This window comes from Monodon monoceros, unplaced genomic scaffold (assembly GCF_005190385.1).
Source record: "Monodon monoceros isolate NGI ecotype Baffin Bay Population unplaced genomic scaffold, NGI_Narwhal_1 Super_Scaffold_11, whole genome shotgun sequence".
Classification (NCBI taxonomy): domain Eukaryota; kingdom Metazoa; phylum Chordata; class Mammalia; order Artiodactyla; family Monodontidae; genus Monodon; species Monodon monoceros.
Window position 1 is genome coordinate 1,171,059 of NW_021703767.1, and position 27,359 is coordinate 1,198,417.

A 27,359-nucleotide genomic window follows, 5' to 3' on the forward strand; every position below is an offset into this window, starting at 1 on the left:
AATCCTTGCATTCCTGGAATAAACCCCACTTGATCATGGTGTATGATCCTTTTAATGTGCTGTTGGATTCTGTTGGTTAGTGTTTTGTTGAGGATTTTTGCACCTATGTTCATCAGTGATATTGGCCTGTAGTTTTCTTTCTTCGTGCCATCTTTGTCTGCTTTTGGTATCAGGGTGATGGTGGCCTTGTAGAATGAGTTTGGGAGTGTTCCTCCCTCTGCTGTATTTTGGAAGAGTTTGAGAAGGATAGATGTTAGCTCTTCTCTAAATGTTTGATAGATTTCACCTGTGAAGCCATCTGGTCCTGGGCTTTTGCTTGTTGGAAGATTTTTAATCACAGTCTCAATTTCCGTGCTTGTGACTGGTCTGCTTATATTTTCTATTTCTTCCTGGTTCAGTCTCGAAAGGTTGTGTTTTTCTAAGAGTTTGTCCATTTCTTCCAGGTTGTCCATTTTATTGGCATAGAGTTACTTGTAGTAATCTCTCATGATCCTTTGTATTTCTGCAGTGTCAGTTGTTCCTTCTCCTTTTTCATTTCTAATTCTATTGATTTGAGTCTTCTCCCTTTTTTTCTTGATGAGTCTGGCTAATGGTTTATCATTTTGTTTATCTTCTCAAAGAACCAGCTTTTAGTTTTATTGATCTTTCCTATTGTTTCCTTCATTTCTTTTCCATTTATTTCTGATCTGACGTTTATGATTTCTTTCTTTCTGCTAACTTTGGGGGTTTTTTTGTTATTCTTTCTCTAATTGCTTTCGGTGTAAGGTTAGGTTGTTTGTTTGAGATGTCTCTTGTTTCTTGAGGTAGGATTGTATTGCCATAAACGTCCCTCTTAGAACTGTTTTTGCTGCATCCCATAGGTTTTGGGTCATCATGTTTTCATTGTCATTTTTTTCTAGGTATTTTTTGATTTCCTCTTTGATTTCTTCAGTGATCTCTTTGTTATTAAGTAGTGTATTGTTTAGCCTCCATGTGTTTGTGTTTTTTACAGATTTTTTCCTGTAATTGATATCTAGTCTCATAGTGTTGTGGTCGGAAAAGATACTTGATACGATTTCAATTTTCTTAAATTTACCAAGTCTTGATTTGTGACCCAAGATATGATCTATCCTGGAGAATGTTCCATGAGCACTTGAGAAGAAAGTGTATTCTGTTATTTTTGGATGGAATTCCTAGAAATATCAATTAAGTCCATCTTGTTTAATGTATCATTTAAAGCTTGTGTTTCGTTATTTATTTTCATTTTGGATGATCTGTCCATCGGTGAAAATGGGTTGTTAAGTCCCCTACTATGATTGTGTTACTGTCAATTTCCCCTTTTATGGCTGTTAGTATTTGCCTTATGTATTGAGGTGCTCCTATGTTGGGTGCATAAATATTACAGTTGTTATATCTTCTTCTTGGATTGATCCCTTGATCGTTATGCTGTGTCCTTCTTTGTCTCTTGTAATAGTCTTTGCTTTAAAGTCTATTTTGTCTGATATGAGGATTGCTATTCCAGCTTTCTTTTGATTTCCATTTGCATGGAATATCTTTTTCCATTCCCTCACTTTCAGTCTGTATGTGTACCTAGGTCTGAAGTGGATCTCTTGTAGACAGCCTATATACAGGTCTTGTTTTTGTATCCATTCAGCCAGTCTATGTCTTTTGGTTGGAGTATTTAATCCATTTACATTTAAGGTAATTATCGATATGTATGTTCCTATTACTATTTTCTGAATTGTTTGGGGTTTGTTATTGGAGGTCTTTTCCTTCTCTTGTGTTTCCTGCCTAGAGAAGTTCCTTTAGCATTTGTTGTAAAGCTGGTTTGGTGGTGCTGAATTCTCTTAGCTTTTGTTGTCTGTAAAGGTTTAAATTTCTCCATCAAATCTGAATGAGATCCTTGCTGAGTAGATTAGAGTAATCTTGGTTGTAGGTTTTTCCCTTTCATCACTTTAAATATGTCCTTCCACTCCCTTCTGGCTTGTAGAGTCTCTGCTGAAATATCAGCTGTTAACCTTATGGGGATTCCCTTGTATATTACTTGTTGTTTTTCCCTTGCTGCTTTTAATATTTTTTCTCCATATTTAATTTTTGATAGTTTGATTAATATGTGTCTTGGTGTGTTTCTCCTCAGATTTATCCTGTATGGGACTCTCTGCATTTCCTGGACTTGACTATTTCCTTTCTTATATTAGGGAAGTTTTCAACTATAATCTCTTCAAATATTTTCTCAGTCCCTTTCTTTTTCTCTTCTTCTTCTGGGACCCCTATAATTCAAATGTTGGTGCATTTAATGTTGTTCCAGAGGTCTCTAAGACTGTCCTCAATTCTTTTCATTCTTTTTTCTTTATTCTGTTCTGCAGTAGTTATTTCCACTATTTTGTCTTCCAGATCACTTATCATTTCTTCTGCCTCAGTTATTCTGCTATTGATTCCTTCTGGAGAATTTTTAATTTCATTTATTGTGTTGTTCGTCATTGTTTGTTTCTTTAGTTCTTCTAGGTCCTTGTTAAATGTTTCTTGTATTTTCTCCATTCTATTTCCAAGATTTTGGATCATCTTTACTATCATTACTCTGAATTCTTTTTCAAGTAGACTTCCTATTTCCTCTTCATTTGTTTGGCCTGGTGGGTTTTTACCTTGCTCCTTCATCTGCTGTGTGCTTCTCTGTCTTCTCATTTTGCTTATCTTACTGTGTTTGGGGTCTCCTTTTTGCAGGCTGCAGGCTCGTAGTTCCTGTTGTTCTTGGTGTCTGCCCACAGTGGGTAAGGTTGGTTCAGTGGGTTGTGTAGGCTTTCTGGTGGAGGGGACTAGTGTCTGTGTTCTGGTGGATGAGGCTGGATCTTGTCTTTCTGGTGGGCAGGTCCACGTCTGGTGTTGTGTTTTGATGTGTCTGTGACCTTATTATGATTTTAGGCAGCCTGTCTGCAAATGGGTGGGTTTGTGTTCCTGTCTTGCTAGTTGTTTGGCATAGGGTGTCCAGCACTGTAGCTTGCTGATCATTGAGTGGAGCTGGGTCTTAGTGTTGAGATGGAGATCTCTGGGAGAGCTTTTGCTGTTTGATATTACATGGAGCCAGGAAGTCTCTGGTGGACCAATGTCCTAAACTCGGCTCTCCAACTTCAGAGGCACAGACCTGACACCTGGCCAGAGCACCAAGACCCTGTCAGACACACAGCTCAGAAGAAAAGGGATAAAAAAAGAAAGAAAGGAAGGAAGGAAGATAAAGAAAGAAGGAAAGAAAAAGAAAGAAAGATAGATAGAAAGAAAGAAAGAAAAGAAAGAAGTTATTAAAATAAAACATAATTATTAAAAAAATTTTTAAGTAATTAAGAAAAAGAAAGAAGAGAGCAACCAAATGAAAAAACAAATCCACCAGTGATCACAAGTGCTAAAAACTATACTAAAACAAACAACAACAAAAACATGGACAGACAGAACCCTAGGACAAATGGTAAAGGCAAAGCTATACAGACAAAATCACACAAAGAAGCATACACATACACACTCACAAAAAAAGAAAAAGGGGAAAAATATATTTTTTTTTTAAAAAAAGGAGGAAGAGAGCAACCAAATCAATAAACAAATCTGCCAGTGATAATAAAACTAAATACTAAACTAAGATAAACATAAAACCAGAAAATAATTAGATGCAGAAAGCAAACCCCAAGTCTACAGTTGTTCCCAAAGCCCACTGCCTGAATTTTGGGATGATTCATTGTCTATTCATGTATTCCACAGATGCAGGTACATCACGTTGATTGTGGAGCTTTAATCTGCTGCCCCTGAGGCTGCTGGGAGGGATTTCCCTTTCTCTGTTCGCACAGCTCCCGGGGCTCAGCTTTGGATTTGGCCCCGCCTCTGCGTGTAGGTCGCCGAAGGACGTCTGTTCTTCTCTCAGACAGGACGGGGTTGAAGGAGCCGCTGATTTGGGAGCTCTGGCTCACTCAGGCCGGGGAGACGGAGGGGCACGGAGTGCGGGGCGTGCCTGCGGTGGCAGAGGCCGGCGTGACGCTGCACCAGCCTGAGACGCGCCGTGCATTCTCCCAGGGAAGTTGTCCCTGGATCCCGGGACCCTGGCAGTGGCGGGCTGCACAGGCTGCCTGGAAGGGGGGTGTGGGTAGTGACCTGTGCTCGCACACAGGCTTCTTGTTGGTGGCAGCAGCAGCCTTAGCGTCTCCCGCCCGTCTCTGGGGTCCGCGCTGTTAGCCACGGCTCGCGCCCGTCTCTGGAGCTCCTTTAAGCGGCGCTCTTAATCTCCTCTCCTCGCGCAGCGGGAAACAAAGAGGGAAGAAAAAGTCTCTTGCCTCTTCGGCAGGTCCAGACTTTTCCCCGGACTCCCTCCCGGCCAGCCGTGGCGCACTAACCCCCTGCAGGCTGTGTTCACGCCGCCAACCCCAGTCCTCTCCCTGCGCTCCAACCAAAGCCCGAGCCTCAGCTCCCAGCCCTGCCCGACCCGGCGAGTGAGCAGACAAGCCTCTCGGGCTGGTGAGTGCCGGTCGGCCCTGATCCTCTGTGCGGGAACCTCCCCGCTTTGCCCTCCGTACCCCTGTGGCTGTGCTCTCCTCCGTGGCTCCAAAGCTTCCCCCCTCCGCCACCCGCAGTCTCCGCCCGTGAAGGGGCTTCCTAGTGTGTGGAAACCTTTCCTCCTTCACGGCTCCCTCCCACTGGTGCAGGTACCGTCCCTATTCTTTGTCTCTGTTTATTCTTTTTTCTTTTGCCCTACCCCGGTACACGGGGAGTTTCTTGCCTTTTGGGAGGTCTGAGGTCTTCTGCCCGTGTTCAGTGGGTGTTCTGTAGGAGTTGTTTCACGTGTAGATGTATTTCTGGTGTATCTGTGGGTAGGAAGGCAATCTCCACATCTCACTCCTCCGCCATCTTGAAGGTCTCGCGAGGCTGAACTTTAAGACATCAGCATCTCCAAGCAAATACCCTAACTGCTCAGCGCAGGCGGCACCGCCAGGATTATTAGAATTCACGTCGGAACCCCAAACTGCCACCCCTCCCCCACCGCCAGAGCCTTCCATTCCCCTTCCCCCCAACCCGCCAGGACACATCCGTCCCTTCCCCTTGGCGACACCAATGCCTTGGATGGGCCTTGGTTACGTCCACCAGGCAGGACAGGAAGCGCCAGGCACCCACTGGGCTCACGGTGCCAGCACTGCTTGGCTGTGGCTTCTCCCGTAGGTGTCCCAGCTGAGGGGGTCACAGCCCCTGAGCTCTGGGCTGACACTGACTCGAGCATCACAGCAGCACCCACAGCAGGTCCCGGCTGAGCTAAAGGCTGCTCAGGGCCAGCCGGGCCCAGAGGAGGGTAGACGGAGCCTGTCCCCGGCCTCGGGCAGACGGGGACCTGGGCGCCCTCTCACCCACCACAGGCATCGGGCCCCAGCCCCAGCCCCACGCTGGAACCTGCTGGTGGGCCTCCCTGGGGGGAAGTAAGGCACCAGACAGAGAGGGAGGGCCCTGCAGGAGGGTCTGATGGATGGATGGACGGGGCCTCGGGGGGTCTGTTCTGGGCGGACAGGGGCAAGCTAGATGCCTGGAGGTGAATCCGGGCAGAGAGGAGTCCCAGGGCGCTGACCACCCTCAGCTGCAGGCACAGCTCCTGCTTTCAAAGGAATTTTCCTGACCTTCTCATGATCTAGGCTTTCCCAGTTTCATGAGAGGAAGATAGAAAGTTGTGGTTTGCTGTAAGTCGTCTGGTTACACAATGGAAATTCCACCCCTGTGGTCTCTGATGGGATAATTCTCAAATGCCTCCAGGGGCCCAGATGGACCAGCTAGCTCTGGGAAATTCTCCCAGACCCAGACCCTCATCATTCTGGGGGGTTTGGGGGTCCCAGGAAGCTCAGTGGGGTGGTGACGGTGTGAGTATAAATGCTGGACCCACACCTCCCAGGAGTCCAGGCCCAGACCTCTGTCTCCAAAAACTTCTTATGTTCAGGAGTCTGGTGCTTACTTTACACTTTTCTGTATCTGTAAAACCAGGCGGCTTCTAAAGGCCACTGGATTCTGGCATCTCCGCCTCCTGTGCGTCTGGCTCCCGGGGGTTCCATGGGGCCTCTCTACTCAGTGCTCACCCCATCCTTCTAGAAGTGTGTTCTGCCAGCTTATGTGGCTGAGCCGTGAGTGCCCCCATGGGGAGAGGAGAGAGACATGGCGAGATGGAGAGAGAGAGAAAGAGAGAAAGTGAGGCGGGGTTGGGGGAGAAGACAGGGGAACGGGGGAAGGGGAGGGAGATGGGGAGACAGACACACAGGGGACTGGGAGTGTCAGAGGGGCCCCCAGATTTCGTTCCTCTCTGCCACTCTGTCTGTTTGCTCTAGACCCCAGGACATTCTTCTCTTTTTAAAATTGAAGTAGAGTTGATTTACAATATTGTGTTAGTTTCAGGTGTACAGCAAAGTGATTCGGTTATGTATATAAATATATATATATAATTTTCCAGATTATTTTCCATTATAGGTTATTATATGATATTGAATATTGTTCCCTGCGTTATATAGTAAATCCTTGTTGTTATATATAGTAGTGTGTATCTGTTAATCCCAAGTTCCTAATTTATCCCTCCCCCCATGCTTTGGTAACCATAAATTTGTTTTCTGTGAGTCTCTTCCTGTTTTGTATACAGATTCATCTGTATCATTTGTATTTGTCTTTCTCTTTCTGACTTACTTCCCTTAGTATGATATTGATAATTTCTAGGTCCATCCATGTTGCTGCAAATGGCATTATTTCATTCTTTTTTATGGCTGAGTAATATTCCACTGTATATATGCACCACATCTTCTTTATCCATTCATCTGTTGATGGACATTTAGGTTGCTTCCATGTCTTGGCTACTGTGAATAATGCTGCTATGAACATAGGGGTGCACATATCTTTCTGAATTATAGTTTTGTCTGGATATATAGCCAGGAGTGGGATTGCTGGACCAAACGGTAGCTCTATTTTTAGTTTTTTAAGGAAGCTCCGTACTGTTTTTCCACAGTGGCTTGCCAAGTTAACACTCCCACCAACACTGTAGGAGGGTTCCCTTTTCTCCAGCATTTATCATTTGTAGACTTTTTAATGATGGCCATTCTGACATGCATGAGGTTGTACCTCATTGTGATTCTGGTTTGCATTTCTCTAACGATTAGCAATGTTGAGCATCTTTCCATGTTCCTGTTGGCCATTTGTACGTCTTCTTTGGAGAAATGTCTATTTAGACCTTCTAATTGATATTGAGTTGTAGGAGTTGTTTGTATATTTTGGAAATTAACCCCTTGTCAGTCACAACGTTGGCAAATATTTTCTCCCATTCTCTAGGTTGTCTTTTTGTTTTGTTGAGGGTTTCCTTTGCTGTGCAAAAGCTTTTACGTTTGATTAGGCAGGACATTCTTCCTTAACCTCGAGTCCCTGGGAGTTCAGGTCTGTCTTTGCAGCCAAGAGGCCTCACCAACACATGGAGGCTCAAAGAACCATTGCCTGTGAACACCAGCCCCGCCAGGCATTTGACAAGCGTTTAGCACGTGTTGGCTTTAATTACTGTATTCTAATATTTGATACAAATTCTATTTGATTGTGAAGTCGCCCCGGCACCCTGTGTCCCCTGGTCCTGTCTGGGGCTCTGGCTCTAAGCCCCTTTGGAGATATTGGCCCAGATGTGACTCTCTGGTCCAGAAGGTTCCCACAGACAAGGACTGTGATAAGAGCCTGGCCTGCTTTCTCCAGCTCTGGCTCTGCTCCAGAGGCTCCTGCCAGAAGCACGCTATCTTCCCCAAAGGAAACAGCTCAGGCCACGTTGTCTGCAGACCTGCCTCACCCCAGGCACTGACCACGGCTAACTGCGTGCTCACACTGCTATCTGTTTCATCTTCTGAGACCTTGTTTGTATCATGGTTTTGCAGGGTGTTAACATCACTCAGTTACCCAGATGCTGCCCAGATTTTGAACTGGTTTTGGTAGACATAACCTATTATATCCTTCTTAAAAGCACCATTCTCAGCACATTTCCATCAATTAACAAAATTCAGAGAAGGGAACTTTTCAAGTAATTTTAGACAGGTTATTATTAAGAACATCTGTGTCATCTTTTTAAAATGTTCAGTAACCTCACGTTGACAATTTTTTTCCTCTGTGCCATCAGACACATTCTCTGCTGGATGTATAAGCTAAACTCTGGAATAAAGGTAACTTGGATAAATGCTGAAAACCAAAGCGACTCGATAATTATAGCAATTTTCCTTTCAAGTTCTGCTGGGCGGAACAGGCATTAATGTGAGAGCACCCACAGAGCCCACTGGCTGCAGTTCACAATCAACCACTGTCCCTGTTACCAAATCTCACTCAGGAGACCTCGGGGGGCCACACCTGGGATCCACAAACTATCCCCAGAATGAAGCGAGAAAGGAGAAAAGAGAATGGGGGATTTAAAAACTATGAAACTATCATGTTCCAGTTTGTAGTGATAAATTTTAAAATCTAGACTAAGTGAATAATTTTCTTGGAAAATATAAAGCACAAAATTGACTCAAGTAGAAATAGGAGATCTGGTCATTCCAATGGTGGGGGGGCACAGAAAAAAAAAGTAGCCACAATTTTATCCTTAAAAAGGCACCAGGCACAGGCAGTTTTATGTGTTTCCAAAACCTTTAAGGTATAATCTCTCTGCAAAGGAGGGACAGAATTTAGGAATGTAAGCCCTGGAGACCAGCTGCCGAGTTCTAATACCATCTCCACCTCCTACCAGCAAGGTGACCTTGGGATGGCCACTGGAACGCTCTGTGCCTCGGTTTCCCCATCTGTCAAATGGATGTGAAAATAGTGCCTAATTCATAGTGTTGACCTGAAGGTTATTAACTCATGTAAAATATATAGAAATGCCCCTATTGCAGAGTAAGAGCTCTATACAGATGAATTGTTATGAAGAGTTAACATTATTCTGAGGCACAGAAAAGACAAAAGCATCACAGTTTATTCTATATAGCTAGTCAAAACCCTGAAAAAAACAATGGTGGGGATCACACACACACAGACACACACATGTCAATAGGGACACAAGATTTATAAAGGGACGGAATTACTCTAAATAAAAGCATCGACAGAATCCAATACAATCCAATACAGGAGCAAGTAAAGCTTATCTCAGGATTGCAAGGATGAGTCGACATTATAAAATCTGTTAGTTCAATTTGCTACATTAAGAGATGAAAAAGAAGAAAATCCTCCATCACCTCAAAAGAGAGTCAGTCCCCCCAAAAGCATTTGGTACCAGTTAACATTCTTTACCGAATTTCAAACATACACAACTGCAAGATCTTCAGGAAGCCAAGAATGGGAGGAAAATTCCTCGACCTCTAACAAACATTGTGCTTAATACATTAGAACAGGGGTCAGAAAACTTCTATAAAGGGTCAGATAGCAAACATTTTAGGTTTAGGGGGCCACATGGTCACTGTCCCAACTATGTGACATCACTGTTACAGCACAGAGCATTAGACAATATGCAAATGAGTGCACGTGGCTCTGTGCCAATAAAACTTTATTTAGAAAGAGAAACTACCAACCGTGGGCTGGATTTGGCCTTTTGGCCATAGTTTACAGACCCGTGCATCACGTTACAGTCAGAAACAAAAGAAAGATACTCGATTTCATGTTAGAGTCCTAGTGAATATAATAATACCAGAATATATATGTGAAGTACAAATACTAGAAAGGCAGAGATACAAATGTAATTATTTGCATAATGACATGACTATTTGTCTAGAAAATGCAAAACAATCAACTGGCAAACCATCAGAATCAAAAGTGGCCAATTTTAAGGTCAACTTACAAAAACAATAGCATTTATTAAAACGGCAGTATATAATTATAACCTTCCATGAGAAAAAGGGTCCCATTTGTAATAGCAACAAAATCCAAGAATAAACCAAGAAATGAGCGATTCTGACTTAAAAGAAAACTAGAAACGTTACTGAAGTTCTAAACAAGTGGCCAGACAGACCCCTTCCTGAGCAGGGCTCCCTGTCACACCAATGTCAGTTTTCTAAATTGTGCCCACACACTCAGCGTGATCCCAATAAAACTGCCAACAGGGTTGGTTTGAAACAGCTAATTCTAAACTTCACGTGGAAGAGAAAATGTGCAAGGTCCATTGAGACATATTTTTAAAACGACGTGAGAAGGAACTTGCTGTAAAAACCATCGTAATTCACGCACTGTCATTGTGCAGAAATGGACACATTGGTCAGCATTGAAAGACCAGAGACTGAACCACGTTTGTGGGAAGTTAGCTCATGACGAAGGTAGCGGTTCACGTCGGTGAAGAAAGGATACCTTTTTCAGTGAATGATGATGTGACAATTGTCGGTGCGTCTGAAAAAAGAAAATTATAAACCCCAGCAGCACACAGGGCCCATGCCGAAGGCGCCCTTCCTCACAGCCCCTGGCAGCTTCTCTACTTCTTGCCCAAGCTTGGAACCTAAGGTGAGCCTGGACCTCCAGCACCTATAGAGACAAGGCTGAGCGGGGGTGGGGACACGACCTGATGGAGAAGGGAGATTGATGGGGGGACACGGGGATGCGATGGCGGGTTACCACGACACCAGACAGTGACAGCCACTCCATCTGGGGTGAGGAGGGAACAGAGGGAAGGAATGGGGACCACAGTGGGGGTCACCTGGGGGGTCTGGGGGGGATTGTGTCTCAGCTGCAATGATTAGGCCAGGGGGTCTCGGGACAAAGGCCCCTCCACCCCCTCTCCAAGTTCTCAAGGGCTGGTCTAAAAGCCGCCCCCCAAAGTCCACCCTCTGAGTTTCTGGAACTCGGCTGGAAGAATATGCAATCCAGGCCAGACCGAGAGCCCAAGCCAAACAGGGCAGGGGTCACGTGGAGCTGTCACCCCATGCTCTGCGGTAGGGCCTCCTCGAAGATCCCCGTTCTGCCTCATTCCAAGGAGGAGCCCCAGACCGCCCTCCTGGCTCTGCCTGTGCTTCCCGTTGACACAATCATCTGAGAGAACCCCGCCCTCCCAACGTAAATAAGCAGCCTGTTAGATAAAACAAATTACGCACTTTTTGACATTTGCCGGTGTTTTTATCCCAGAAAGGCTGTAGGACAAATTCTCACAGTCCCCTGTCCCCCACCACCTGGTAGCCCTCTGCTTGGGGGAGACACGGTTTCCCACCGCTGCAGCCCACCTCCCAGCTGGGCCGGAAGGGAGGCTCCCATGCAGACACAGATGTTTTCGGGGTCCTGCCCCCCAGCAGAAAACCCACTCCTGAGGCATGAACAGGGATCCAGAGCCAGAGCTGGGGACCCAGAACGTGACTAAATAACTTTCTGAGTCACCTGTGCTGGGGGTGACCAATTTCTGTTTCCATGAACTGACGTGGCGCAGCCTCTGTTTTGGGGGGACGTGACAGGCTGACTTTCATGCTGGGTCTAGCTTCCCCCGACTGCGCCCCAGGAAGGAGAGGCCCTTCCATCCCACGGAAAGGCCAGGTGGGGAACTCAGCTGGAAGAATATGCAATCCAGGCCGGACAGAGAGCACAAGCCAAACAGGGCAGATGTCAGCTGATCTGAGGAAAAGGTATTTCCTGATCGACTGGCCAATAACACCAGCTACCCCACAACACCTGGCTCTTTCTAGCCCCCAGCCGGGGGGCTTCAGAGGCTGCAGCATCACCCCAGGCGCAACATCCCTGCAGAGTGGCCAGCGGGACAGCACCTCGTCACGCTCTCACTGTGGACCCCCGCGAAGCCCTGGGGCACGCTTCCTGCACGTGCTGTGAGCCGCCACCCTGGAGGGCAGGCCCCTCTGTGGGCAGGCCACCCAGGGATGCTGGGCCCACGTGCTGACCACAGGAATCCACACGCCCCCAGGAAACCCCCGGCAGCCTCACAACTTGGTCACCTGGTGGTCTGGGTCACGCGGGCACCTCGGCTGTCCCACTAGGGAGGTCCTGGCAGGCGACCCCCAGGTGCTCCTGTTAAGAAATGCTTCTGGCACGTGGCCTATGGCCACAGAGCCCAACCCAGAAGCTCCCTGCCCAGAACTGACTCCGACAGCGGTCAGCTGCCCTGTGCCCGTCCAGGGACAAATGCCAGGACTGTTTCCAGGAATCGTGATGAGCAAGGGGGGCAGGATTCCACACTAAGTCCTGAAGCTCGTAACACGTGGATCTGGTAACTCACTCTGTGCCCTGGAAAGCATCGGTGAGAAATGTGTGTATTGGGGTGTCTGCGACCCCAGGAGAGCTGCTCCTCGGGATCCCGGGACCCTCCACCAAGCCTCAGGCTTCTCAGGGGCGGGGCCTAAACACCCAGTGTCCTCCGCGGGAGGAGGCTGCCCGTGTCCCGCATCCAGGTTCACGTTATTGCAACCTTGGCATGTTCTCGTCACTGGCTGCCTATCCTGCTCTGGGCGCCCGGCCCCGCCTTGTTCTCACTGACCCTCGGCGCCCCTACCCTGTGCAGGGCCAGGCAGCCCTGAGGCTGCCCTTCCCCTGTCACCTTCTGCCCCCACCCCTGGGCTGCCTCCAGGTGGGCTGGGGGTGTTTGTGAACGTGGTCAAACTGCGGACACGACTAGACAAAGCTGGGGGACGGTGCAGGGCACTGGGCTCCCCTCAAAGCACCATCTGCTCCCTTCTCTGAAAAGGGACCTCCCCCCACCACGGCCGTCTGCTCGGAGCAGGGTCCCCAGCTCTGGGCAGGGACTCGCCCTGGAATCTGGTTTCCAGAAGAATCTCTCCAACCCCCTTTGGAGATTCCTAGCTCGGAGTTGCTCTTGTGTCTTCCCCACCAGTGCCGGGACCCAGGGTGCCCAGGGCTGACCCTTCTGAGACCTGGGGAGATGAGGCCCTGGGGCCCAGCAGGGGTCGAAGCACCGGCTTGAACAGGTGTGGCCCCAGAACTCACAGGACACACTTGCCTGGACCCCACGCCAAGGGCCTTCCTTCTCCCACCTCAGGTGTGGATCCTGGCCTCCTCTTTGCGGTCCGCTGACTGGGCCCTGGGGCCTGGAGTAGCTCTTGGGTTCTCTGGGCAGGGAAGACTTGGGCCAGATGGACTCACCTGGCTCCCCTGCTGGGCCCAGCTCCAAACCCACTCCTTCCTGTGTCTGGAGGCTCCCAGGAGCCTCAGGGCGGGGCCCTTCCTCTAACTGCCTCCACGCCCTCCGACGGCCTTGGGGAAGGACTCTCTTGCCCCCTTGTGGCCAAGACGCTGTGGGTGTTCAGGCTGCCAGTGGAAGGTGGACGCACCTGGGGATGGAGTGAGAGGAAGCACTTTCTCAGAGGTGAGGGGTTCGGAAACTTGACACCCAGTTAACAAACCTTAACCACTCGAAAGAGTATGGTGCAGGCGGAAGAAGGAACCTACTTTCAATTATTTGTATAGAGATCTTTTTTTTTCTCTTAAAGACTCATAAAACCTCTCCTGGGTCATTCCTGGTAAAGACCATAATCCAGGGATCAACCAGGAGATACAGGAGGAGAGAGGGGAGAGAAGGAGAGGGGAGGGGAGGGAAGGGGAAGGGAGGGGGGCCCATGGAGAGGAGGCGCCCCTCCCTCAGATAACGAACTGGGCAGCGGATGCCTGGCACCGGGAGCCCCAAGGCGCCCCGCGGGGCTCTCCTGTCCCTAGGACCCTTTCACCAGGGGGTGTTTCCAGAAGAAACAATGGTGGCGGGGCCAAAGAGGGCCCCTAGACCTCTGCGAATAAACAGCGGGGCAGTCACCATGCTGGCCCCAGGGTTCTGCAGCAGGGCCATGACCTGCACTGGAGGTCACAGGTCTTCCGGCAGCTCCATCCCAGCTGAAGCTCCAGCTCCCAACGTCCAGTGGGAGGGGCGGGGGCCGCCCTGGTCTTGTGGCCCTTGCTGGGGAGCGTGATCTTTGGTTGCCGGGTGTTTTGTGACTCTCTCTCTAAAACCTGCTTTGGCTTCAGTTTGGGTCCAGAGCAACAGAAAAAGTGTATCCTTCATCCCTTTGCATTCAAATCTTTTCAAAAGAGCAAATATTTGCCCACAAAAATACCTGTTGCTCTTCCGACATGGCCCAAATGCCCAGCAGTGTGGGCAGTGCACTCCTGGGCAGCGATGGAGGAGAGGGGCCAGCTGCCTTTGGCCACTTGTGGCCCTGTGTGGCTGCAGCGCTGTGGGCACCCGGCGAGGAGGGCCGGGCAGGGAATCCCACCTTGCAGGCCTCTGTGCTCTAAGGGGTGAGGGAAAGGCCCTCCCTTTCCCGGGGGGTTGCATACAGGCCACCCATCCTGGAGAGAACATGTAGGTCTGTAAGGGGGTATCTTCAGTCTTGTCCAAGGATGGAATGTGGGTTTTGTTTGTGTCCCTGGAGAAGGGAACTCAGGGTGCTGGGGGGTTGCACACTGGAGGCTTCTGGACTTCCCAGAGCCCCCGTGGTGGTCTTTCCCGGGCCAGGGGGCTGTAGGGGCCTTGGTCTGGTCTGGTCTGTGGCGAGCGAGCAGGTGTGGAAGCTGGTTTCGGTCTGCATACGGCCCCCCAGTGCCCGCATCAGAGAGTGAAGCCCTGACAGGCAAGGTGGCTGCACTGGCTGGAGTCGCTGGGACCCATCCGTCGGGCGGGCCTGCCGGATCTGCGGCTCAAGTAACCCACCTGTCCAGCCGTGCGGGCCTGGGTCAGTCCTCTGGCTTGCCCTTCCGCAGCCCGCACGCTGACCCTGTGCGCGTCTGCCGCGAGGGGAAGCAGCGGAGCCCAGGCGGAGGCCCGCGCGGCCCGCAGGTGAAGGTGTCTGCGCCCCACGCCGCGTGGCCCCGCCCTCGGCGCCAGCCCCGCCCCGGCCTGTACCCGGCGCGGCCCGCAGGAGGAGACGCCCGCGCAGCCCCGCCCCCGTCTCGGCCCCGCCCACATCCCGGCCCAGTCCACCAGCCCATCAATCCCGCCCCCGCCCCTCGGTCGGGCCCCGCCTCAGCCCCCAGCGGCTCCGCCCGTTCTGCCGCAGCAACGCCCCGACTCGGCATCAAGCAGGACTCATACCCTAGGTGGGCCCCGTGGCGTTGCCGTGGTACAGACGACGCTCTCCACGAGGGCGGGCTGCACTTCCGGGGCGGGGCACGGCCAACGGAAGTACGTGACCGCCCGGGGCCATGGCGGCGCTCGGCGTCTTCTGCTTGCTCCTCGGGGCGGTGTCCTGGCCGCCGGCCTCGGCCTCGGGCGAGGAGTTCTGGCCAGGCCAGTCGGCAGCCGACATTTTGTCGGGGGCGGCGTCCCGCAGACGGTAAACGTTCTCGGCTGGGCCGGTGGGCAGGGACCCGGCGAACCGGGAGGCGGGGCTCGGAGGGCCGGGAGGCGGAGCGGTGGAGCCTCGCTGTCCCCTCGCCTCTCGGGACCCCTGGCCTGGGGCCGCGAGCCCCCCGGAAGGGCAGGCTGCAGGTCCGCGCAGGCCGGGGGCGCCTGTTACACGATGCGGGCCTTGCCTGGAGTTCGAGGAGCCCCCGAATCAGATGTTCGAATGGGGCGGTTCTTAAGAAAGCCCAGCTTTGTTTACCTGCAGGAGAATATCCGTCCCATCCAGGTGTTGGTTGTTTCATAGACAAGTCTCAGGGATAAGAGACAAGCGTCAGTGCCATTCAGCAGTTACTGAGGGCTTGACCGAAAACAGACTGCTGGGTGCGGGATGTCAAGATGGTAGATAGGCTTCTTCCTGGCAGGCTTGGGGGATTGGAGGCTCAAGCCAGGGATCACAGCATGGCCTCGTTTGCAGTAACGGAGTTGCAGAGAAGGGGGCGGTGAGGACATAGCAGAAGCTGAGGTCTCCTGCCTGGGGCTTGTGTAGAGAAGTCTTGCTTTACATAGGGCAGCCGTTCTCAGAGTGTGTCCAGGGATCCCTGACGTGCCAGGCCATTTTCGTAGAAAGGTCTTTTGCCCACACTCTCTCGAGAGTTTACTGTGGAGATTTACCAGAGACCACCTGGCCTGTGCTACCATAACACAGGGAATGAAGAAGCAGACGAGAGAACCCAGCAATCACCAGACCAAAAAGAGATTTTTGCAGAAATTAAAAACAGTGCCACTCTTGTCCCTCATGAGTTTTGTCTTGAAAAATATACTTATTTTTCATTTGGAAATTTGGAAATACTAATGATAAAGGTAATACGTTTATTTTTTGTTATTTTTAAGGGAATTCATAAATACTTTTCTAAAGTTCTTGCTTTAAATTCTAAATCAGGAATCATCGATAGATTTAACCCACATAAACAGTAGCCTTTAGGGTCCTCGGTCACCGTTAAGAGTGTGCAGGGGTCTGTAGACCAAGAGGTTTGAGAAGCCCTGGAGGGGGAGTGCTCAGATTCTGGCTGCGAGACTCCGCTGGTCTTAGCTGTGCATTATTGCTGGTGGTTAAACGGATGCTGAGATGTCTTCTGCTCCTACTTGCGGGCTCTTTAAGTGACTGGTCCCCTGGAAACGGGTGGGCCGCTTCCTCCACACTACAGACCAGAAGCTACTGACCGTGCCTGGAGTCGGGCGCTAGGCCGTGGACGTGGGGTGTTGGGTTTTCTGTGCGGAGCCCCGGCCCTGAAGAAGCACTCTCCTGCCCTCCCTGCCAGGTATCTTCTGTACGACGTCAACCCCCCGGAGGGCTTCAACCTCCGCAGGGACGTGTACATCCGGGTCGCCTCCCTCCTGAAGACTCTGCTGAAGACTGAGGAGTGGGTGCTGGTACTGCCCCCCTGGGGCCGCCTCTACCACTGGAAGAGCCCCGACATTCGCCAGGTCCGGATTCCCTGGTCCGACTTTTTCGATCTTCCAAGTCTCAGTAGGAACATCCCCGTCATGGAGTACGAACAGTTCATCGCAGGTGAGGCGGGCGGCGGTCCTGTAAGTGGGCCGCGCGGGCGTTGGCCTGGGCGTGAACGTCAGGCCCGGCCGAGCCCTCAGCCAGCTGGGCCGCGTCTCCTCTTGGGCCTTTGCTCTGCCTAGGGGCCCTGCTTCCGTTTCCCCCGCTGCCGGTGATTTTGACCTTTCCGTAGTTTTTCTAGGGAAATAGATCTGAAGCATGTGAGCCATGTGTCCCCTTGCCTCTGAGAACCCCGGCCGCCTGGTGAGCTGGAGCTGTGGTTGGGGGGGGGGGCAGGACCACAGGCCTCCCCTGTGCAGGCCAGGCTGTTCTTACCTGAAGGAAAACACGCTGCGTGCGCGGCGTTGGCTGGGTGCTGGAGGAGACGTGTGACCGCACATCCTGTCTCATGTGGCTCTGGACAGCCTTCTCATTTTAATGTTTTTAAGAGGAAAGGGTTGAAGATTTCCTAGAATGAAGGTACTTAGAACTCACTGTTGCTTTGTTTAGAAGACATAAACAGTCAGGGACACCTCTGCCCAGATCCCTGGAGCAGCCCGGGAGAGTGAGTCACAGCTCCCGAGTGGCGGTCTTCGCGCTTCTGCTGTGCGAGGGCCTGGCGGCCTGAGCGTCGCTGCTGCCCCCGAGGCCAGGCCCACACGTCCTCCTTGTCAGGTTCTGTTCTCACCACACCGCAGACCCTGTCCCGCGGGGACGTTCTCTGCGTGGGGCTCCGCTGTGGCTGCAGGGCCACCGGACGACCTGCTGCCGTCCGCACTCCTGCTGGGGAGGCAAACCCTGAGGCTGGGGAGCAACCTTCCTGACCAGACTCAGCCCGGGAAGCAGGCTCTGCCTCGTCTGCGCGGGCCCTGGCGCCTCAGCCACGAGGGGTGCTTAGTGACTGCAGACGGCTGTCATCCCTGCCGCTCTGCAGGCCGTGTCCCTCGAGCCGGGCAGTGGGGGTGGAGACCGAGCCCCCGGGTGACACTGTGGAGGTGGCAGACCCGCCTTGACCAGCCTAGGTTTACCGCTGCAGAGGGGACGGGCATGGGGCGTCACACCCGGAAGGCCTCCAGGCCGGCGTCTCAGCCCCGGTGTTGCATCCCCCCGCCCCGCCGTAGGAGGCCCAGAGCCCGGGCCTCGTACCCAAGCCAGAGAGAGTGTGGACGAGACACTGGCTCACTCGCTGTGGCTCTCTCGTCAGTGCGCTCCGTCGTTGCACCTGTGAGCACATCTTCATTTGTCGCTGAGTCGTGGCTGGGAGGCTCCAGGTGTGGGAGGAGCAGTGGGTGAGAGGGACACAGGCCGCGGCTCTCCGGGGCCTCCTGTTGGGGGCAGGGGCAGAGCATAAGTAAGTGGCAGGGACATGCAGCGCTCGCGGCAGTGACCAGAGCCTCAGGACGAGAAAGCAGGAAGGGGTGTGGAGTGTGGGGCGGTGGCCTTGGACTGGGAGGGCATCCTTTTTGGGGAGATGCAGTTTGAGTGGCCTCACGGGTCAAGAACGAGCCCCGGAGGGGATGGCCCAGGCGGGACAGCTATTCAGGGGTCCCGGGGAAGGAGCACACCCCCATGGGCTCCAGGCATCACGGGGGGGCAGCTGCAGGAGAGGAGAGGGGCAGAGCGAGGGCAGCCTGCGGCCATCGTGGGGACTGGCCCCGCCCACGGCGACGTGGGGGTGTGGCTGGAAAGAGAAGGGGGCCCAGGCAAGGCCGGATGCTGTAAGAGGTTGGGGTGCTGAGTGGCCCAGAGGAGATGCTGGCTCCTGGACAGTCCCCCCAGGCAGCCCTCCCGTCCCCTGAGGGACCCCCGTGTCCCGAGGTCACTTGTTCCATCATCTCTGCTTTTATGAGCTTCCTCCAGTCCTGTCTGGGAAGACGGTGGCGTTAAATACAGTACTCCTCTGTATCGCCACAGTGTGTGCTGTGGTCACCGTTACTGTCGGTCCTTGTCTCCTGCAGAGTCCGGCGGGCCCTTCATCGACCAGGTCTATGTCCTGCAAGGTTATGCAGAGGGCTGGAAGGAGGGGGCCTGGGAGGAGAAGATCGACAGCCGGCCCTGCATCGAGCCACCCCTTTACTCGCAGGACAAGCACGAGTATTACAGGTACCACCGCGTTTGGGGACTCAGGCTGGTTTAGAAATACCTGGCTGAGACACACTTACCTTTTCCCGTGTTGTTTAACGCGCTTGAACGTGGTCGTGGTGGTGTTGTCACCCCAGTCTGAGCTGCCGTCGGAAGAGCTGCCTGTGGAAGTGCTGCTGTGTCCTCCCCAGCCCCGCCCAAAGCGCTCCCCACACGGGGACCAGAGTACTCCGGTTCTAGACCTGGAGCAGCTGCGGAGCTCCTGAGAGCACAGCTGCTTTAAGGACAGTTACTGGCAAACCTGGCCCTGGCCCGTAAGCGTTCGCTCCGCCAGGCTGCTTTCGGGCCGCCCCTGCTTTCCTGTCATCATACCGTCCAGGTTCCTGAAGACAGCTTCCGTGGTCTCATGAGATCACATGAAATTTGTGGTTTCTTTAAAGATTTCCACAAGGCCACTACCTGTGATCACGACCAATAAGTTGTGAAAACTTATTGGTGAACTAAGAGAACTAGCTGAGTTTATCCAGATCAGGCAGTGCGTCCAGACTTCACTTACTGCCCACGGAAAAAGAACCACACTAACCGGGTGCCGTGGGTCTTGTTTTCCAGAGGATGGTTTTGGGGTTATGAAGAGACGCGGGGTTTAAACGTTTCCTGTCTGTCTGTTCAGGGGTCGGCTTCCATCATCGCCCCTGTGCTCTTGAGAAACACGTCTGCACGGTGAGTGTGTGGTCTCTGGGTGATGGCTGGTGCGAGGGCACGTGTGAGCGTGTCTGTGTGTGTCTGTGCTCCGTCCTGCCGGCTGGCCCGTGGGCGTCGTTGGAGGGTCAGACCTCAGCCACCCCCCACTGCTGCCTCTCGAGCCGGGGGGGCCGGCAGTTGGGCTCCAGGGGAGCCCCCAGGCGGGGCGGCCGTGGCTATTCTCCTCCCGGTGCTGCTTGGAGCGGCTGTGTTTCTGAGCCTCACGACGGGGGTCTCTGGTCCCACCCCTGGTGGGAAGTGGAGTCGGATTTACACCCGGATCGTGCCCTGGGGCCCTGTCAGGTGGTGGGGCAAGCCGGGGCCTGCTGGATGCAGCAGGGCGTGAGGACGGGCGTAGGGGCAGGGGGCGGGCAGTAAGAGAGGGGCAGGGATGAGGGCCGTGGGGTCGTGAGGCTGCAGCAGGGGGAGGGCCGGGACAAGAGCGGGACCAGCGGGGCCAGGAGGGTTTTGAAGTGACCACTGAGTGACTGGGGCTGGGACGGCAGCCCGGAGCTGGCTTTGGAGGTTCCACATGGGCGAGGAGTGCTTTCCCTCGGGACCACCCCTGAAATCAGGCTCTCTCCCCGGCCTCCTCGAAGCCTGAGCTGTGAGTGGTCAGAGGAACAGCTCAGGCCTCTCCTGGACACACCGCCCTGGTGGCTGCTCCTGGCCTCGTGTGTTGGGAGTGTGTCTGCGTGGCCGGTTCCGCCTGGAAGCAGAAAACCAGCCACACAGGCCCCGCCCGCCCGCCCTGCCACCAGAGGGTCAGCAGGGAGGGCTGGGGTTCCAGGCGAGTGGCAGGGTTTGGTGCGCCAGGCGAGCTCCTCAGGAGGGGCTCGTGCTTGGTTTCTAGGCAGGTGTCCTAGGAGTTCCCTGCAGGTGTGAGTTGCTGGGGACATGGGGACCCTGCGAGGGCCCCTCCTGTTAGCCACCTTCAGTGTCCCTGAGCCTGCGCACGCACAGGGCAGGCCTCCTGTGCTCTCCGGGGCCCGGGAAGGTGCAGACTGTCCCAGCACGGCCCCAGTGTGCCAGAACGCCAGGCCGGCTCCCCCCAGGCCTGTGTCAGCAAAACGCAGGCGGGTCCACGGAGGCAGCAGCCGTCTTCTCTGCTCGGTGGGTCCGAGCTCCTCGTAAGGGATGAGGCTGCTGGGGCCCCGCGTTACTCATCTCACAGCTGTTCGCATTTCAAAAGCAGATCTGGCCGAAGCTTTGGGCTGTGGGACCGTTTCTTCTGAGTCCCATTTGTGGGTAAGGGGAGCTGAGGCCAGGACAGACTTGTGCCCGGAGGCCCCTCTGTTTAAGAGAGACGCAGGGGGCTTGACAGCGGGGAGATGGCGGCGCTGAGACCCACGAGGCTGGACGGGGGTGGGGGGAGCCCCACCATGCAGCAAACTCAAGATGTGGACAGCACTGACCAGAGAGAGAAGATGGATACATTCAGTTACGTTAAAATTAATAAGTCTTGTCCATCGATAGAAAGCGTTAACAAACTGGAAAGACAAACCACAGAGAGGGGGGCGCTTGTAGCACATCAGTCACGTCAGTCAGTACAGGGCCGGGTCAGATACAGGCAGAGCTGCTAAATAAGGATGAGTGAGGAAAGGGCAGGCGGCCTTGCAGCAAATCAGCACTGTCAGGTGTGCCGCCGAGGAACGCGCTGCTCTCAGACCCCAGGGGAGACGCAGGCCGCCGCCTCCCAGACATGGCCTGTTTCTGGAGGGTCCTTTCCACGTGTGCTGATTCTTCAGGGTGCTTGATTCGCTCAGGCAGACCACCTTCCCTGCCCCTCCCTTTGCGAGGAGGGAGTTGAGCCTTCCTTTAAGAAGGGGCTGGCTTTGGCTGGAGAAATACAAACGTGATAAGGAGTTTGTTTCATTAAGGTGACTTTTAAAAATAAGAGTAAACACTGAGTTTTGTTCCTTTGGGGTAGCTATCATTACATGGCTTTGCCCTTTATCCAATAACATGATGAGTTAAGCCATAGATGTTCTAATACTGAACCGTTTTTGCATTCCTGGTGTGAACTCCATGCGTCACGTGTGTCATCCTTCTAAGGTGTTGCTGGGTTCTGTTTGCTAATTTCACGTTTTGTTTACTTGTGGGGTGTTTTGCGTTGAGAGTCACGGTCGAGCTTGGTAGCTCAGCCAGTTCAGCGGCTGGGACAGGAGAGTGTCCGTCAATGTTTAGAGCCACTTAGGAGTCGAAAGCTTCTACAGGCAAGCTGCCTGTGAGAGGCTCAGCAGAGATTTGCCCAGACGCACCCAGGCGACCCAGCAAGGCTTGACCCTCTCAGAGTTCATCCCTGATCATTCCCTGGCCCAGGGCCTCCCACATGACAGTGCTCTCTGGAGCGTGTGAACATAAAAACCTTCTTTTCTTGCTTAAAAATAGGTCCGTGATGTTAGACCGAGCCGAAAACCTCCTTCACGACCACTATGGAGGGAAGGAGTACTGGGACGTGAGTGTTGCATGGCAAGCATCTCTGTACATGTGTTTAGTCTTGGAAAACCCAAGACCCTCAGCAGCTCTTGTTTTCCACCTTGCTGACTAACCTGATGAGGCTGTTAGCAGGCGTGGGGGAGGGCCCGCCAGTGAGTGTTGCCCCTGCCCAAGGAGGTGCTCCAGGGAGCGGGCTGGGGCGTCCCGGGCCCCTCCTGCACTGCATCGGCTGTCCTTTCCTGCTGACGCATTCAGAACCTGGAATTAGAGCTCCGGCTGTGTGTCCTCAGCATTGAAAGGTGGGGCGTTCTGTGCCCCGAGTCCTTGATAGTGGAGTCGGGCTCTGCCCTGAGGGGGAAGCGCTGGCTCTGGGTGCACAGACAGTGACAGGGAGGCAGGTGGGCGAGAGGCTTCTCCCGTCCTCCTGGGGGTGGGGACGTCTTAACCGTCAGGCGTCTGGTTTGGAAAAGAGAGGCGCAGTTCTGCCGACGGGGGGCCCGGTGCAGCAGTTTGGCAAAAGCGTCAGACGTTCCCTGAGAAGAGCCTTTGGCTGCAAGGTGGGGACCCGGGTGAAGTCAGCCTGGCCTGTCGGGGGCTCTGCCGGGCCAAGGAGCCTCCAGGGGCATCAGGGTGGGTGGGCTGCAGGGGACACGGGGCCTGCCCTGCTCGGCTCCCATGCTCCCCCGGGTCCTGGGACCTGTGCAGAAACTGATCTTAGAAGGGCCATTTGTGCGTGGTTGAAGTGAGGTAGAAGCGTTTAGGCAAATTACAGCTTTCTTGAGTTGAAAATGAGCACTGAGCTCCCTCAAGGCAGATACTTTGCAGCCTGGTTTCTCCCCTCCCCGTGGGGATCTGCGCCTGACTCATCTGGGTTTCCCTGCATCTCTGCACCTTGGCTCTGCCGCCGGTGTGGACGGAGCCCCCGCACGGCGGGCGTGGTCGCTGCCGCGGGGGCCCCCAGGCCTGTTGACTGAGCTGCAGGCTAGTTATTTATGACGGCTGATACTTGAAAGAGAAAAACGCGGTATTTGCTGTCAGAAAAGTGCAGTGGGTATTCTGTAATCTCTGCGCCTAACTCACGATGACGAAGGGCAGCCCCGCGTGTGGCGAGGTCCGCCCCTGCACCGCGTCCTGCCCTGTCCCTGCAGGGCGTCGGTCAGTAATCAGTCCCCAGATGGACCCAGTCAGGCCCCCCAAGTCCCGCCCAGTCGTCACCAGCCTCAGCCTGTCTGGTCTTTCCTCCACCTGGGGAAATGGGTGTCATGCCCCCTCTGCAGCCCCTGACCCCCAGCTCTCAGAGTCTGCCCTGTCTGGGGGTCATGGATGCCTCCTGTGGGCGGGCTGGGCAGGCAGAGGCCCCCAGGTGGGACCCTGCTCCCTGGACTCGCGACCTGGGTGCCTCCTGGGTGGGTTGTTGCAGAAGCGCAGAAGTGTCAAAACATGGACACGGTGGTTCTGTGTCTCATGACAGCACTGTGGTCCCCACCAGCCCTGAAGGGTGGTGACCCCCCTTGGCACCTGTGGGGGGGGAGGGGTGATGGGGGGGAGGGGTGACGGGCGGGGACCCCAGGGGGGGGGGGGGGGGGTTACGGGCGGGGACCCCGGGGCGGGGGCTCACGGTCTGTTGCACCTGCAGACCCGGCGCAGCATGGTGTTCGCCAAGCACCTGCGGGCCGTGGGGGACGAGTTCCGGAGCAGGTACCTCAATTCCACGGACGCGGCCGACAGGATCCCCTTCGAGGAGGACTGGACCAAGATGAAGGTAGACCCCACCTCTGTAATCCTTGGCGGGGGGGGGGGGGGGGGGTGCATTTTGTCTCTAGATGCCTCACAACTAATCCCTCCTTTAGGAAAGGGCAGAACGGGAGCACCCTTGTCTGTCACAGGGCTGCCGGGCCCCACTGCCCCAGGTGCCAGAGATGCTGCTCATCAATAGGGAGCCCCCGTCCTTGTGCAGATGTAGGGACGTTAGCCAGTAATCGGTCCCTAGATGGACCCGATCAGGCCCCCCGCGTCCTGCCCGATCGGCACCAGCCTGTCTGGTCCTCCTCCACCAGGTCCAGCTGGGCTCTTCGCTGGGGGGCCCATACCTGGGTGTCCACCTGAGGAGGAAGGACTTCACCTGGGGGCACAGGGAGGACGTGCCCAGCCTGGAGGGGGCCGCGAGGAGGATCCGCAGCCTCATGAAGACCCACCAGCTGGACAGGGTGTTCGTGGCCACGGACGCCGCCAGGAAGGGTACATGGCTCCATCCGCCTGTTCCTCCCACAGTTAATGGGAGGGGGTCGTGTTTCTGTCCCCCTCGCCCCTCCCCCTGTGGTCCTGCAGTGTGAGCGCATGCAGACGCATGTCTCCTGCGGCCCCGTCACCTCCCGTGATGCACCTGCAGAGCTGGATGGGCTCCGGAGGCTGCTGCCCGAGATGGTGCGGTTCGAACCCACGTGGGAGGAGCTGGAGCTCTACAAGGACGGGGGCGTCGCCATCGTGGACCAGTGGGTCTGCGCGCACGCCCGGTGAGCAGCTCCTCCCGCCGCGTACACACCTAGCGCGTGTCCGAGGCTGAGTCCTCACGTGCAGACCACCGGCTCTGCCCTCCTTGCCTCACCCGGGGCCTCTCCTCTGCCGCGTCTTGTCTCGGGGGCAGGGCCATCCCCGCTCCGCCCGCCCCTGAGTCCTGGTCCCCAGGTACATCTCGGGCACCCGCGGGGCACCCTGCCCAGTGTCCCGTCCTTGTCATGGGAGGCAAGCTGCCCACAGGGACCTGGGCCCGGGCCTCGGGGGTTCCTCGGGTTCATCTGCCCACCGGCGCTGGGAGAGCAGGGCTGGGGTGAGTCGGGCACTTGGAGTAAAGTGGAAAATCAGAGCAGAGTAGGTGATTTTCCCTCTCCTTCCAGAATCCTCAGACGTGCTGGGTGCAGGGGCGTGTGTGGTTTACCAGGTAGAGGTGTGCCCTGTCCCGTTCCAGGGGACACCTCCTCCAGGCTGAGCAGAGGGCTGAGGGTGGACTCAGCCCCACCAGGGGTGCAGGGAGCAGCCCCAGCCCCGCCCTGTGCTCTGGGCCCTGCCCCTCGGCCCCGAGGTTCTGCTGGTGGGGGGCGGGGGTACGGGGTTCGGGGCTTCGCTCTTCCCCGCCCGCCTTGGGCTCAGGCCCTGCGGTGACGGGAAGCAGACCTCCGGCACGTGTGTTCCAAGATGCCGTCCCTGGAGGGGAGTTTCCTTCTCCGGCTGCAGCTCTGCCCTCAGCGGGAAGGCCTGCGCGGCAGGTTAAGCTTGGCCCTGAGCCCCTGCCCCGAGTAGCCAAGGTCTAGCAGTGGCCCGAGCCTGCCCCCGGTGCGGGACCTGTCACCAGAGCCCCTGCGGTGGCCGCAGCCTGGCCCCTGGGCTCCTGCAGCCCAGGCCACTTGGTGGCGGTGGGCCACGGGGAGCCCTGGCCGAGGAGACTGGGCTGGGGGACCGGGCGGGCGCCTGGGGTCGTGGGTGGGCGTGGCTGGCGGGTTTGCTCCGCAGCCCCGGTGACCTCACGTTTCTCAGCAGGTTTTTTATCGGCACCTCGGTCTCCACGTTCTCTTTTCGAATTCACGAGGAGAGAGAGATCCTAGGGTTGGACCCCAAGACGACATACAACCGGTTCTGTGGGGACGAGGAGAAGGCGTGCGAGCAGCCCACGCACTGGAGGATCGCGTACTGAGGCGGCCCGCGGGCGCCCCACACGAGGGCTCGCAGCCGCCCTCAGGACAGGTGTCCCCACCAGGGCAGGGACCCCCCGGCTGGGCAGCAGGCTGTCCCCTCTCCGGTCTCAGGCCCGGGAGCCCTGCGGAGCCACGCTGCGTCTGTCCTGCCTTCCCCAGGCCCACCTGTCTGCCGTGACCCAGCACCACCGCTTCCCCGGGATGCGGGTTGTTGGCTCCAGATCCGGAACCGTGTGTCCGCGGCCAGCGAGGGCCCCGTGATGCCTCGGAGGTGCCGGGTTGTCCTTGTTGACCTTGGTCTGGAGGGTTTCCCACAGCGTCGGGCAGGCCTGGCGCCTGGGCTGCTCCTATCCTGGGCGGCGGACACAGTGTTGACACTCCCTGTGCCACAGAGCAGGGCCCTTGGTCCTGCCCTTCTCCCCATGTGGGACCCCGTGCCAGCTGGACGGTGGGCGAACCACCACATCACAGGGCCGGTCTGAGGCCTTTGGGGGCCTGTGATGCCCTCGCCCTGTCCGTCCTGCACTGCCTGGGTCAGAGCATCGGCCCCGTCCGTCCCCCACTGCCTGGGTCAGAGCATCGGAACATTCCTTGGCGAGTCCTGGTGCTTTGTGTGCTCACGGGGACAGGGGACCCCCGCCGGTGGTCTGCAGGGTCCGTCCAGCTGTCCAGACTGTCTGGTCTGTGATGGCCACAGCAGTACGAGGGGTGGCCAGATGCTCGTCCTCGGAGCCCCTGTGGTTCCCGCGCGAGGGCAGGGGTGCGGCCGAGAGGAGCGGGATCACTCCAGCCTCGGAAGGCACCTTGGGGACCAGTTGCTGCGGGGCAGAGGCCGGTCTACAGAGCCCTGTGTTGGGACTTTACAGCCGCCACGAGGGAGCTACTGTGAGGGCACTGCTGGGGCCCCACCCCGTCCCCTCCAACTAGGCACCCAACTTCCCACGACACCTGGGGTGACTGGCGACCCCTGCAGAACCCATGAGTCTGGGCTGCAGCCGCCCCGTGTCTCCTTCCTGAGCTCTAGAGAGGCCCTGATCACATGGCGGGGTCCTGTGGCGTCACCGCCGTGCCGGGTGAAACCGCGAGATATTTATTCTTTGTCTGTTTGTACATCAAGTATTAATAAAATACGTTTTCTAGAAACGGTGCTTTTTCCCACCCTGTGTTCTCTTTCGGCCGAGCGCTGGTCCAGGCATCTGGACTCGACCGTTACCTTCCTTTTTAAGAAAAGCTGCATTGTCGTCGTCTGTGTGTACGGGTGTGAGCATCGTGGAGGCACCGGCCTGGCACAGCCTGCCCCTCCAGCTCTTCGTTCTTTGCACGTTGGCCACCAGGCTTGTTTGGAAAGAGCCCGCGGTTCTACAGGTTTGAGAACTGCTGTCGTCTAGGTGCCGAGGGGGCAGCAGTAGAGCCTCCCTGGGGGCTACATCCTGCTGGGAAAGACCAGCCAGCGAAAGCCCACCCTAGAGGGCAGGGCGCGCGGCGGGAAGGCAGGGAGCTCCGGGAGGGGGTGCGGGCCACGCCGTGGAGGGGGCAGGGGTGAGCCTCAAGGGGCAGTGAGGGTAGGGGCCACTGGGGGTCTGCGGAGAAGCGGGGGACAGCCTGGAAACTGGGCTCCAGG

The 27,359-nt window shown here is 55.3% G+C and overlaps 1 protein-coding gene across 3 annotated transcripts; it reads left to right on the top strand.

The window, feature by feature from the left end:
* The first annotated feature begins 15,054 nt into the window (after positions 1-15,054).
* Positions 15,055-26,880, top strand: POFUT2 (protein O-fucosyltransferase 2). Of its 3 annotated transcripts, XM_029215293.1 has the most exons (10): positions 15,055-15,227; positions 16,558-16,808; positions 18,746-18,890; positions 19,479-19,589; positions 22,002-22,068; positions 23,686-23,811; positions 24,107-24,287; positions 24,439-24,564; positions 25,585-25,771; positions 25,806-26,880. In XM_029215293.1, the coding sequence occupies exons 1-10, from the start codon at positions 15,097-15,099 to the stop codon at positions 26,218-26,220; spliced, it is 1,740 nt and encodes a 579-aa protein (XP_029071126.1). In that variant the 5' UTR covers positions 15,055-15,096; the 3' UTR covers positions 26,221-26,880. The 3 variants fall into 3 exon arrangements, 2 of the variants coding, with proteins under 2 accessions (XP_029071126.1, XP_029071125.1); XR_003792425.1 differs by lacking the exon at positions 25,806-26,880 and having other exon boundaries at positions 24,439-25,312; positions 25,584-25,731; XM_029215292.1 differs by having other exon boundaries at positions 24,439-24,562; positions 25,584-26,880.
* The last annotated feature ends 479 nt before the right edge of the window (positions 26,881-27,359 follow it).

What these genes read in the sequence shown, in the direction of transcription:
- POFUT2 (XM_029215293.1), top strand. Translation starts at nt 15,097, where the DNA reads ATGGCGGCGCTCGGCGTCTTCTGCTTGCTCCTCGGGGCGGTGTCCTGG. An exon ending in GAGGGAAGGAGTACTGGGAC is followed by an intron (nt 22,069 to 23,685) that starts GTGAGTGTTGCA and finishes TTGCACCTGCAG; the next exon opens with ACCCGGCGCAGCATGGTGTT. An exon ending in CACGGACGCCGCCAGGAAGG is followed by an intron (nt 24,288 to 24,438) that starts GTACATGGCTCC and finishes ATGCACCTGCAG; the next exon opens with AGCTGGATGGGCTCCGGAGG.